At 37.2% G+C, this 13289-nt stretch overlaps 1 protein-coding gene across 1 annotated transcript; it reads left to right on the forward strand.

Annotated features, from left to right (window-relative positions):
• The first annotated feature begins 3804 nt into the window (after positions 1-3804).
• Positions 3805-5328, forward strand: LOC140157706 (uncharacterized). The gene has a single exon (XM_072180947.1). The coding sequence runs from the start codon at positions 3805-3807 to the stop codon at positions 5326-5328; it is 1524 nt and encodes a 507-aa protein (XP_072037048.1).
• The last annotated feature ends 7961 nt before the right edge of the window (positions 5329-13289 follow it).

Here is a 13289-nt window from a genome sequence, read left to right on the forward strand (position 1 = left end):
ATTATTTAAATTGTAACGCAAAGTTTATCTTTCATATTTTTGACGGTCTTTCAATTAACATGAGTAAGCAGTCGCGTAACTAGGGGAGCAGGGGCTCTTGCCCCCCCCATGAAAAAAGGTAAATTAGGCCTACTTCTGAGAGTTATTAATTAATCTCATATTTGGTCATTTTAACCTTAAAAAAACTCAATTTTTAAGGTTAAATAAATTGCATTTATCCCACTTTTGTACCATTGGCCTATAGCCTATGTCACCAGCTTTAATAGCTTAAATATGGCATTTGTACCATAATTGTTTTTTCAATCCCACCCCCACCTCCATGTCAAAAAAAAAAAGAAATCTACGCCAATGTTTCGGGGACACATTCCAAGCAGATCCCATAACTCCTCAGACCCACTCCACCTCTTACAAACCCAAACAGCATGAACGATACCTGCTCCTCATTTATTATGTTTGTCCCCGCTTTCCCCCACCCACCCCCAAATGAAAATGTCTAATTACGCCACTGTGGGAAAGTAATTGTTTGATTTAGTTGAACATTTCAGCATTTTATTTTAGTGTTCATTTGAGTTAGTAGAATTTTTTGAAGTAGCTGTTGCTATCATAAGACCTACTCAATTTGAATGATGATTTTTTTTTACAACGAATATAATTTAAAAAAATTCTTTCATCATCATCATGATCATCATCATGATCATCATCATGATCATCATCATGATCATCATCATGATCATCATCATCATCATCATCAAGACCTATATGATACCATCTGTCCTTATCCAAGCCTTAATAGTTTGATACTCGTACTTTTCATAAGTAGGACAAAATTGGTAAAGATATTAATATTTGACACGAAACAATAGTGCATGCAGTATTAAAACTGAATGTACGGATAAGATGCATATGATATTGCTATATCTTCTACTTAAATAATTATAAATATTGTACCAACAGATAACTTCATGTGAGATCTGAAAAGACTACTGATATCAGCAGTAGGCCTAGATAGCACGTTGGTTGCTTTCCTTTTAGGGAATCACGGATTCCTTTCCATTAGGCTTACAGTTTTACCCTTTTTGGGATGCAAAGAAAAATCACAAGTATAAAGCATAGACGTATCATTCATACAAGTTGGACTCATAAAAAGTCAAGCGGAAATAAAATAATACATAAAAGACACAAAAACAGGCACAATATTCTTGCATCAAGTTGTGTACGGTATAAGCCCAAGCACAAGACCGCGGGTCCAGGCTAGTCTTTGCGCCGGGAACATTGCGATAATGAAACGGCAACCTTGTTAGTACGGTAAACCGTGAGGACCACAGCTTATGTACATCTACCTCCAACAGCCTATACAATTAAGTCGCTTGTTGAAAGGGACGAGGTTGTCAAGCGTTAAGCCTGCAAGGCCACTAAGACTAGGTTGAATTTGCGTTGAAGAAATCCGGCTAGAGTTAAGACTCGGGCTTCGAGAGCGGGCTAGGCTTAGTAGCCTCAAGGCCACCTTAAGACTACGGCTTAATAAGACTCCTGTCGGGAAACTCGCCCACGTTGTCTGAAATATGCTATTACAACAATTGATCAGGCTGAGCCCATAATGTTTTATAGTGACTTTAATAATAGATGCACGATTGCAGAACCAATAGTTGTATGAGTATCGTTGCCTTTCACTCTTTAGGTCGCGGGTTCGAACCCCATTTTACCCAGGTCTTCAACGGCGTTATTCCATTTACAATCATGCCAATACACATCCCTTGATAAAATTGACATGGCATAACCTGTATGAAAACAAGAATATTATATCCACATGTACGTTTTTTTAAATGAATGTGGTTAAGGCACATTCTCCGATAAAGCGTTCAAAAAGCCAAATTTGTGTCGCCCATAGTTTCAAGTCGTATTCAGACATGTTTCGTCAGAAAGAAATGACTTTTTTAAATATAACTAATACTTAGGAGTTGCTTTCTAAAATGTGTGGGGCTAGAGGTTCTAACATGCCTAGAAAGTATAAAACAATAAAGCTGATTATGCATATCCATTGTTTTCCTCCATGTCGCCAGCCAAGGTGCGTTCCGTATAATGTGTCCCTGTTCGCTATACATGCGCGCATAATAATGGATTATAGGTACTTTTAATTATCTGGTATCATGCCCTAATTATAAAGTATAAAACATCACAACGCAGGTTCTTAAATTTTTCCAACAGGTCTTTGAGACTATGTCGCCAATATTGTTCACAGATACGTTACCATATTTCTAATGGATAGCAATCTGTCAAAATAACTAGTTATATGAATGTTCTCATATGTGATGGATCAAGCAGGCTCCATAGTTATATTATATATGTGGTACATAACACAATGGTTTCAAAGTAAAAAAAATCAGGTCTATTAATGGTAAAAAATCCTGACGTTACGTTCATGTCGTCACAGATACGTTACCTAAATTCTACTCCCCTCGGAAAAAACGCTGTGATAAATGACGCCAAATACCATACGATTACCAGACTTTAGTACTTTGGGTGATGACTGATCAAGTATGAGTATTAAGTCGGTAAGTTTTTACACTTGCACGATTAAGACAAAAGTGTGAAAAGGCTTCACAGATACGTTACCACTGATACGTTACCACCAATGCGTACAAGTAATATTGCTCAAAAATTAAGTATTGTTGAAAAATCACCCATGCATTGTTTTGTGCTCTGAAACTATTAAAGTTTACGATTCTGAATGATTTTCATGAATTCTTCGTGGTTGGAATTTTGCAATTTGCGAGACCAAACTTGAACGCTTTATCGGAGAATGGGCCTCAAACATATTTTCTGGTATTGTTTGTAATGTTTACACACGTCCCAACATACACTTAATTTAGAATCGGCCAAATGTCATGGGGTGTGTTTTAATTAATGTCTTAATTAAGACATAACGCCCCTCATAGCTCCAATAGTAAGTGCTTTTTTATTTTTTATTTTGATCTCATTATTTCAGCATAAAATGGACAGAAAACCTGAAAGTTGATACTAATATTGTTTCATAATTTTTGCAAAGAATGACAAAATTTGATTTTAACCGAAATCGTATTATTATGGCTTTAATCTCTATGGTACTAATTAAACAAGTGAAACGTGTAAAATTTGAATAAAATAACCAACCTTATTTATTTTCTCCCTACATGTACAATAATGTAAGACAATTAGGTCGGGTCATGGTTAAGTGGACATAAGTGACTACACGAGAGACGGGGTCCGTATTGATGCGTTTCAATGTGATTTCCTCTTCTTCCCTCTGCGCGCAAACGGCATCGCGTCATGAATGACTTACACTCCCCGCCCCCCCCCCCACACACCCCCTCCCCAACAGAAATAAGATGACCACGCGATTATTTCCTGGCTGGACATTTTCTACTTTCATGGATACGTATCCCAGAGATCGCACTGAAACTTTTAATGCGGATCCTGCTCTCGTGTGAAGTCACCTAATAAGAATAAATTCCATATTCTTTATTGCAACGTGGAAACTTTTGTCATGATATCAAAATTAATATTTTGGTTCTCGTCGTCCGGAAGATTTTTGTGCATTGACCAAGTGGGAGATTTTTTATTTATTTATTTTTTATTTTAGCGCAAAAATACAATTTCAACCGTTGTAATCCTTATCATTCATAAGAAAGTTTATCATCATAATACATTTCTTTAAAATCAAAAGTTACACTTGAAAATTAGAAAATAAAACGAATATGGACCAACTCCAGAAAACGACGTGGGCGGGGACTAGAACCAACAAAATAATTTCATACGGCTTAAAACATGGCGCTGACTGACTCCACTGCATCTATGATGCTCCTGATCGCATCCATTTTGGTTCTTTTACATCCAATTTCAGCAAGTAACTATGATGACAACCACGCCAAAGTTTTGATATTAGGTGCAGGTGTATCAGGACTTGAAGCCGCTAAATATTTCCACGACAACGGAATGGATGATTTTATCGTCATCGAGGGTGCGGACTACATCGGTGGACGAGTACATAATGTTCCTTTTGGTGGAATTAAAGTAGAATTGGGTGCTAATTGGGCACAACCAGGAGGAACCCATATCGTGGAACAAGTACAGGAACTTGGACTGGATACTCATCAATCTGATTGGGACAACATGATCATGAGAAACGTTACTGGACATGATGTTACTGACGAGGCTGATCACAGCTGGGAAAGAATTGAAGAGGCCATAGAAGCAACGATAGAAATTGCTCTTGATATTATAGATAATAACAAACCAGATATATCTCAGAGAGCCGCATTGCGACTTGGTGGTTGGGTGCCACGAACACCGATAGATTACGCAGTCGAATGGTTTGATTATAATTTCGAATGGACTGATCCTCCGTCCATCACATCACTTCAGTCTACGGCACTGTTACCTTTCGATGAAGACATCTTGTTTGTGAAAGATCAACGCGGATACAAATACATATTCAATGACATTATTGAATTCATTCAAGAAGATTCATATCTGAACCACATTCGGCTCAATAAAACTGTAGTATCTATTGATCAGTCTTCCAAAGATATTATCACTGTAACTTGTGATGACGGGACTGAGTTTACTGGAGATTATGTGTTACTAACCTTTGGACTTGGTGTAATGCAAGCAGGATCGGTGGAATTTCTTCCACCTCTCCCAGATTGGAAAATTGAAGAATTATTTCAGTTTAGCATGGGTTCCTACACTAAGATTTTCCTTAAATGGTCAACTAAGTTTTGGGATGATGAAGAATGGATTGTACATGTTAATGAGAGACGCGGATATTATCCAACTTTCTTAAACCTTGAAGCCAATGGTCTCTTCCCGAATGGCACTAATATTTTGGTCGCGTTTGTTGTCGGTGACGAATCTCGACGTATTGAGCGCCAACCAGATTGGGAAACTAAAGCAGAAATAGAACAGGTTCTTCGCGACTTGTATGGCTCTGAAGTAGTTCCTGGAGCTGATGAAATGCTGATCACCGGATGGAATCGCAACCCTCTTCATCGCGGTGCCTACTCGAATTGGCCAGTGGAAGTTTCCCAAGACTGCTTCAAGAGGATGCAAGCAAGAGTTGACCGATTGTTTTTCGCTGGTGAACACACTGACGCGGTTTATAATGGGTATGTTCTTGGTGCTCAGCGAAGTGGAAGACGTGAAACAGTGAAGATACTTCAATGCGACATGGATGCAGTTTGTCCTGATCCAGTTTACCCCAGCAGCATGGCTTCCAGGACTGTTCCTCTATACGTGACACTGATGTTGATGGCGCTTATTACAGTCGCAGGTGTCATTTCTTGGACATAAGGTTTCCCCTGCTTCCCGTGCTTTCACGATCAAAGTGATTTTGGCTGCCTCGAGGATTGTGATTTTGTCATCACCTGTAACCATGACAAAATACATCAAAAACAAACAATTGTTTGACCAGAACCAATAGGAAAGTATCGTCACAGTCTTCCTCTTCCCCTAAAGAGATTAGAATTATCTCTTAGGCTTCCTCAAGCATGTCAAGGAAGTGATGGCGAAAATTTGTTCTCCAGATGCGCTTTTCAGACGTGCAATCATGTTATTGCACTCGTGCCGGAGATTGTCGTGTTTTTAAACTGCCTCACAGCGTTGACGTTACTTCCTCGAGGCAACCAAACTCGCGATTATGATTCTTTTGCGTATTTCTTTTAACCAAGACATAAACCTAATTTTCATAAACATGTTGGGTAATTTCGTCTTATACCATCCTTGACGTCACACAGGTCGGAGTAACGTATGCTGTGATAACAGTTATGTTTTATTTATGATAACATGCAGTTATGTTTTATTTCGTAGCTAGTGGATCAAAAGTGTTTATATAAGACGAAAGTGTCAAGTTTTGGAGGGAGAATGGAACAATATTTATAATAATAATAATGGTCAAAGTAGTTTGCATTGAACTAATTATAATCAAGAATACTGTGACGTTATCACAGATACTAATATTTGCATTAATTTATGTACATTTCATAATGTAAAATGTGGTGGTTATATTATAATTTATTGCAGTTTTTATAAATATTTGTGTCAATATATTAGTATAGAAATTCTTCCTATTTTTTTGTGAATATCTCCTGATTTCAGAGTGGGTATTATTATCTAGAATTATAGTCTGTGTCGTCTCAACAAGTTGACAGTAACACCACGTTAAATTTCGCAGTGGCAGATTCAAATCGCTCGCGCTTACCTATTATCCCGTAATCCGATTTATCCATACGCTGGCTACGAAACCGCGAAAACGCACTGGTTAGAATTCGCCACTGTGAAATCCAACATGGCGTTAGGGACCGTTCACAAACACTTGTAAGGGGGACCTGATGCAAAAACATTTTATCGCGAAAATTTTGGGGCCCCCTTTACAGACCTCGAAAATTTCAGCCCCCCCTTTATGACATGAAAATTATGGGTCAACCCCATAGAAAAGCATATAAACTCAATTTTTCCAGGAAAATTTGTGGTCATTTTTTTCAGGCCCCCCCTAGGAGGGTCAAAAAATGTTCACACAAAAAATTACGGGGTCAAAATTTGACCCCGAAAGGGTCATTTTTGACCCCGCTTTCCAAGTCAACTATGCACCGACTTAAATAGGGTCAAATTTGACCACGGTGATCTAGTGAAAAATTTGACCCAAATTGTGGTTAAAAATGACTATATAATTTGACCCTTAATATAGTCAGTTGAAAAATAACCCTATTAGTGTCAAAAAATGACTATATTCAGAGGTCACAATTAAAAAATGACCCCGGAACGTGGGTTGAAAAATGATTATATTTGGGGTCATTTAAATATGACCCTTTTAAGGGTTAATTTAAAATGATGCCAAACAACAGAAAATGACCCCGACCGTAGTTGATTTAACCACGAATGGGGTTAAAGAAAACTGACCCCGTAAAAGGGTTGATATTTTGATATTGATATTTTGATATTTTGACCCCGTCGTTTTAAGTGTGTAAGCACGTTCTATCCAACTAAAAGCAAGAGATCGCATAAACTGATGACGTCACTTTTCACGTCTAGCGTTTCCCGGGGTTGACTTGTACAGTTTCCGGATGAATTCGTAAAAAATACGTATTTCGATCATAGTACCGTTATTTATAGACATGTTGTAACGTATATTACGATTTTAGAGTTTAGCCTATATACACTTATCCATAGTTGAGAAAAATGTTTGTACATTCTTTGTGTAAAGCAGGCGAATAAAATAACTTTTTGGGAAAGCGTTATACTTTGTTATCAATCTCCAGAATTATGCATCATTTTTTATGTTTTTAAGGCCCTCTTTCCTCCACTAATGGCCCACATTTCACATTAACTTACTTAGCATTTCTGTGAAAATCCAGCGACATTGCCGTAATATTTTACGGTATCCATCAGGGACATTAATTTATCCAATACATTAGGTACCAAAGTAGCCTGAGTCTCACGGCGTCTCACTCGCAACTATCAAATATGGCGGATAAACATGGCAGTTGTTCAATAATTATAAACTGTCAAGAACTGGAGGATTTAGTCTATAGGCACCAAGGCGTAATCTCAACCCTTATAACCCTTCTATACTTAGTAACGGTTAATATACATGTAGGTTGATAATCCGAAGGGTCATTAGTCCGAAAACCCATTTAATTATAAAGCCTAATTCTTACCATAAAGCCTAAATCTTACCTAACCTTCACCCAAACCCTATAACCTAAGCCCTAATCCTAACCTAAAAGTCCAGAATGCTATATTAGGCGGAGGTGCTCTATTTACATGATTAAAGCGCTCCACAGACTCCGAGTATTAGACGTACAATATTGTATGTAACATATCTACGTTATTTAATATATTGCCATTCTTTTTCCAGTAATGTTTTAGTACTAACGGATGTTTGATGACGAAAAATCGATAATATGTTACATATAATATCTGGCAGAAATATATTATCGATTTTACGTCATCAAACATTCGTTAGAACATTACTGGAAATAGAATGGCAATAGATTAAATAACGTAGATATGTTACATACAATATTTTACGTACAATAAAAATTCTGCTTTAACCACAGATATTGGAACACGCAGGTATTGGAATAGTCCAGTCAATCTAAACAAATTAGTGGTGTCCACTAATTGCAACAGAATTTTTTTCACTTTTATACATTTTAGAGATGTCCCCTGAACATCATAAAAAAAATATATTAAAATATACTTGGTGGAAAGGTAGTTTTTGGCGGGAAAAGGTCATACAGGGGTCAAATTTCAAAATTGCTTTAATCTTTTTAAAAACTATACCAAAGCATTCCTCTAGTCTTAAGGAGTCAGAAAAAGTATAGTTTGTCATATCTGTGATGTACCATTCCCAAGTTATAAGCAAAAAGGTCAAAGGTCAAATTTTAGGCTCCACGTGGGTCAACTTCGAAAAAATGCTCCGATCTCCTTAAAAATGGTCTCAATGTGTTCGTCCTTTAAAAACACTCCAAAATAAGAATAGTTTGCCATATCTTGGATGCTTCGTTACCTAGGTAGCAGGGTAAAAGAGGTCATTGACCATTGAACTCTATTGACCCCGACCTAGTTTTCGATGTTACGCATGTAATTAAACAACCTAAACAGTGCAAATATTCTTTAAATGAATTATGTTTGTAAGCCGAACAATTTGAGACCATTTTGGTTAAAATCAGACAATTTTTAGTTTTTTGACCTCGGTTGAACCCAACATTTGACCTTTGACCTTTTCGGTTATAACTCAAGAACCGTACATCACAGGTATGGCAAACTACATTTTTTTCTGAATCCTTATGACTATAGGAATAATTTGGTATAGTTTTTAAAATGATTGGAGCGATTTTGAAATTTGACCCCTGTATGACCTTTTCCCGCCAAAAACTACCTTTCCACCAAGTATATTTTAGTATACTTTTTGTATGCTGTTCAGGGGACATCTCTGACATTCATAGGAGTGAAAAAAATTCTGTTGCAATTAGTGGTGAGTCAAAACCCACTTTGACTGGACTAGAAGTGGTGCTCCAATATCTGTGATTTAACGTTAGCTTTGGAAATTTAATGATTTTATTGATTTTTTTAAGTCGGGGGAAATTAAAGAAAATAATTAAATATCCAAAGCTAACGCTAAATAGGGCGCCTCCACCAAAGGCCGCTACAGACTCAGAGTATACGACGCAGAATATTTGATGTAACATTATCTGAGTTGATTAGGATACTTTAAAAAAGTAGTCCTTCTGAGAAAAAAATATTAGGCCTAACTCTAACCGAACCCTTGTTTTATTTTGAAATAAGAAACGGAAAAGAAAGTTACTTAGTACCCCGGGATTCGAACCTTATACACCCCTTGCGGGTCAAGTAAGTGATCACCAACCGGTAGCCACTGGGGTTTCACTGGCCCGGCCAGCGATCATGACTTGGGCTGTTTGCGTCATGACATCACATGGGATGCATGCATGCGCAGTTAGTGGTTTTCCAGTGAGTTTAACGTAGTTAGGGCTAATGAACGTCACTCCCAGTTGCTAAAACTTTATTAAAACAAAACTCGCCAATTCATAACTCCATACTAATTCCCTATCGTGCCTATGGTCAGTATTAATCCTGTCACTCAGGTGATAATATTCGTTTCGCGTGTCCCACGCGTCCAGGACTTCCACACCTGCCACGCAGGGCTTCTACCTGTGCCTATCGCACTTGATAATCACCGGACTGAACGATCAGAAGCCATATTCTGTGGGAAAATCACCTATTCCCACGGTCACCTTTACTGCACACCTTAAGAAATTTCTCTGCATCATGCATAATTGCCCATGGCTCGTCAACTCTCTGATGTGCTCCAAGTATTTTTATGCCCTCTATCTATGATCTTGCTCCATTTTCAACAAATTCTGATCAACTATGAATAGACTCCACGCCCATTTGCTCTATTAGTCGGATTTACTCTGATTATTATTAGTCAAAATGCTTCATACCGGCAGCAGTGATATCATTATTAGTTTCATTCCGATTATCGTGGATTCAATATCAATACGCCCCATAAGTACCCAATTACAAAAATAACCATTAGGCCATAATGATTACTATTACCTAATGTTTTAACCCAAAACACTTCAAAAAGTTATGAAGAGCTATTTTTTTCATGATTATTGGCCGATCAATATAGAAATTTTGCTACCGATCTTTCGTAACTGCGAACTAGCCAGAAGAGCCCTGAGCGGGTACCTGATGTTTTACAACGGGTTTTAAAAGTTAGTATCCGTGTCTTATCTGCCGGCTAGTCAGGTTTAGTTGAACAAGTAAATATCTGTATTTAAGGGGGTACTACACCCCTGTGGTAAATTTGTGACTATTTTGCATTTTTCTCAAAAAAATAATAACACACTGGTAACAAAAGTTATGTATATTATTGGAGAAAGGAATCCAAGTACTACTCTGAAATTTCAGTGACTCAAGATAAGCGGTTCAGTATATATGATAGAAAATGAGGTATATCCTAGCGGTACCTTATTTCTTATCATAAATAACGAACCACTTGTCTTGGGTTAATGAAATTTCAGTGTGGTAGTTAGATTCCTTGCCCCTATAATATACATAACTTTTTTACCACTGTGTTATGGTTTTTGAGAAAAATGCAAAAATAGACAAACAATTTATCGAGGGGTGTAGTACCCCCTTAAAAGAAAGCAAACGTTTATAAAGCCTACCGTTTTTTTTAATATATGCCTATCATTAATTTATACAGCATGGAATTAGATGGTTTCAGAGGCGGAGCCGGGGGTCTGCCCCCATTTCCCCCAGAAATAAAATGGGGGACGGGAAAAAGTAAAGTGTCCTTAAAATGACTTTTAAAAGATGGGACAAGAAATTGACAACTGAGACAAATATTTGGTTTTGCCCCCCCCCCACACTAAAATTCTGGCTATGTAGGTGCATTTCATCATAATTATTTTGTAGTAATTCATGGTACTGACCTAAAATTTGTCTTTACATGACGAAACGAACTGGAGCTAGCAAATCGAAGTAAAAAGTTGCTACTTTTTGACATTGTTACATCAGTTGACAGCATTGCAAACAAACATAACAAAGCTGAATTAAGCTTGGTAAACATTTTTACGGATACAAAACACCGTAATTCAAACATAAACGCTTACGTTACCTGAGTAATGAAATCCCCTATGGATCCCTTCACAAAATTAACTGCACAAGATCCACTTCCTGTTTTCGAAACCAAATATTTTCCTTACACTGTTGTTTCTCAGGCTCATTCATTAACTTTTTTTTCTTTCTAAAATAAAGTTTGCAAATGAAAAAACAACGCGTAAAATTCCCAAAAGACATGGTAGCAAAGTTTTTGCGGTTCTTGGATCAAAATTTGATAATAACTTTTGAAAAACAAGAACGTTTTCGCTCCTTCTAAAGTCTGTAAACAAGCTTCGGGCTGCCTTTTTCTTTTTAAAGTGCTTGTTCTAGGAGTAAATTAGTTTTAATGACAGCACTTCGCAAGGGAATCAGGGCGTATTGTTCTAACCCTCAGTTTAAGTAGCAAGCCCAGGGAGAAAGCGATTCGGCCTTTTGATGATGAACTTTTTGTAAAAAAGTATTGATGGCGCTGTGAAGGTTTTGCTTGCGGTACCCTTGGTCATCATGGTGGTACAGAATGATCGTGATGGTTGGAAAAGTAGCCTAAAAGTGAACATGTATAATAACGGTTTGCCTCCTTAAAAATTGGACACTCAAACTTTCTGGACTTAATCATTTACATCCATTATTAGGAATCATTTTATGCACTCAATGTCAAGAAAAAGTTGAAAGCGAATCGGCCATTGGTCTAAACGGGGAGTTTACAGCTGCAATAATTTGCAATTTGCCTGAGTGAATTTGCTTCACTGGAAATGACAAAAGTTGACAAACTAATACAAAATCAACCAAGTATAGATGGCGCTGTGATGGTTTTTGCTCTGGTATATACCTTGCAGGTCCTGCGTGGTTCAGAACTTGCATTTGGTTGTCTGATTGAGAATTCAGGTAATACCCCATGCCTATCATGCTAAAACTAATGAACAGTCTGATTTTTTTTCTCGAAAATTGAACTAAATAAATTATCAGAAGAATTGATCAATATACAAATTTCGACTTTCGAGAGCGTTTCTGTGGCACTAATCTGGAAGATTTAAGTTGGTGTATTAAAAAATTAAATTTAAATTTGACACTCATGAACCACTTTCTGAAGGAGGTGCTCGCGAGAACAAACCGACGCGAACATCTTTGTCTTGGCTGTTTTCTTTTCAATTTTTGGAATTATAAAATCGCCTGAATAATAGGTGAAAGAGTCAACAATACCCGCAAGAAGAAATATGAAGAGCTTTTTTTCATTAACTATAGATTTTGAATATAAATCGCTTTGATTTCATATAGCATTACATTTATTTAATCATGTTATAGTGTGATATGCTTATGATACAGTCACCGGTGACCTCAGGTGCAACGCCCCGGGTGAAGCCGGGTAGAAGTAAAGTCAATTAACGCCTCAGAGTAAAAAATCTTTATTATCGTAAACTAAAAATGATATGTGTAGCAATTTTTTTGAATAAAATAAATGAGCGGCATATAGCTTTTGAAATAATAAACATCGCCTTTGACACATATTAAATTAAGGTAATTAGCAAAGAAAGCCATGAATGGACTCAAAGACACTTTTAAGTGTCACTTAACTAGACACTTTTTTAAGACACTTTTAAGTTGTCCGACTTAAAAGTTGGACAACTTAATTTGTAACATGTAATTCTACGCATTTAACCTGTCAACTGTGTGCTTTATTACAAGTTACTGAGATAAGTTCATAAAATGGGGTTTAAATTAGGCGGATCACTCATTTTTCCTCAAACATAAAGATTATTGTGTTAACACTGAAAGGCAATCTCATAATTATTTTAAGTGGTGTGTCTGAACTATTTGTCGGGGTGGGACTACCTCTGAGGGTACTTTGTCGTACCCCAACGGTTTTAGAGTAAGATAATTTTGCTTTGACACCACACAACAAATTTAGAATTGTTTGTGAAGATTTCATGATTATGTGTTAATCCAATGGCGACGTCAAATATGGCGATATCGCATCCGCCACCCCCTGGAACGGATCATACGGTAATTGTTGCCCCCAACGATCAGAAGTGTAACATATCAGAATGATTGTATTTTCTGGATTATCTACAATTTGGGTACAGGGCTCAAACTCGGTGACAACAAACCTCGTGACCAGAAGA

Source organism: Amphiura filiformis, chromosome 7 (genome assembly GCF_039555335.1).
Source record: "Amphiura filiformis chromosome 7, Afil_fr2py, whole genome shotgun sequence".
Classification (NCBI taxonomy): Eukaryota; Metazoa; Echinodermata; class Ophiuroidea; order Amphilepidida; family Amphiuridae; genus Amphiura; species Amphiura filiformis.

Excerpts from the sequence above, each read along its gene's own strand:
- LOC140157706 (XM_072180947.1), top strand. The coding sequence starts at position 3,805 with ATGGCGCTGACTGACTCCACTGCATCTATGATGCTCCTGATCGCATCC.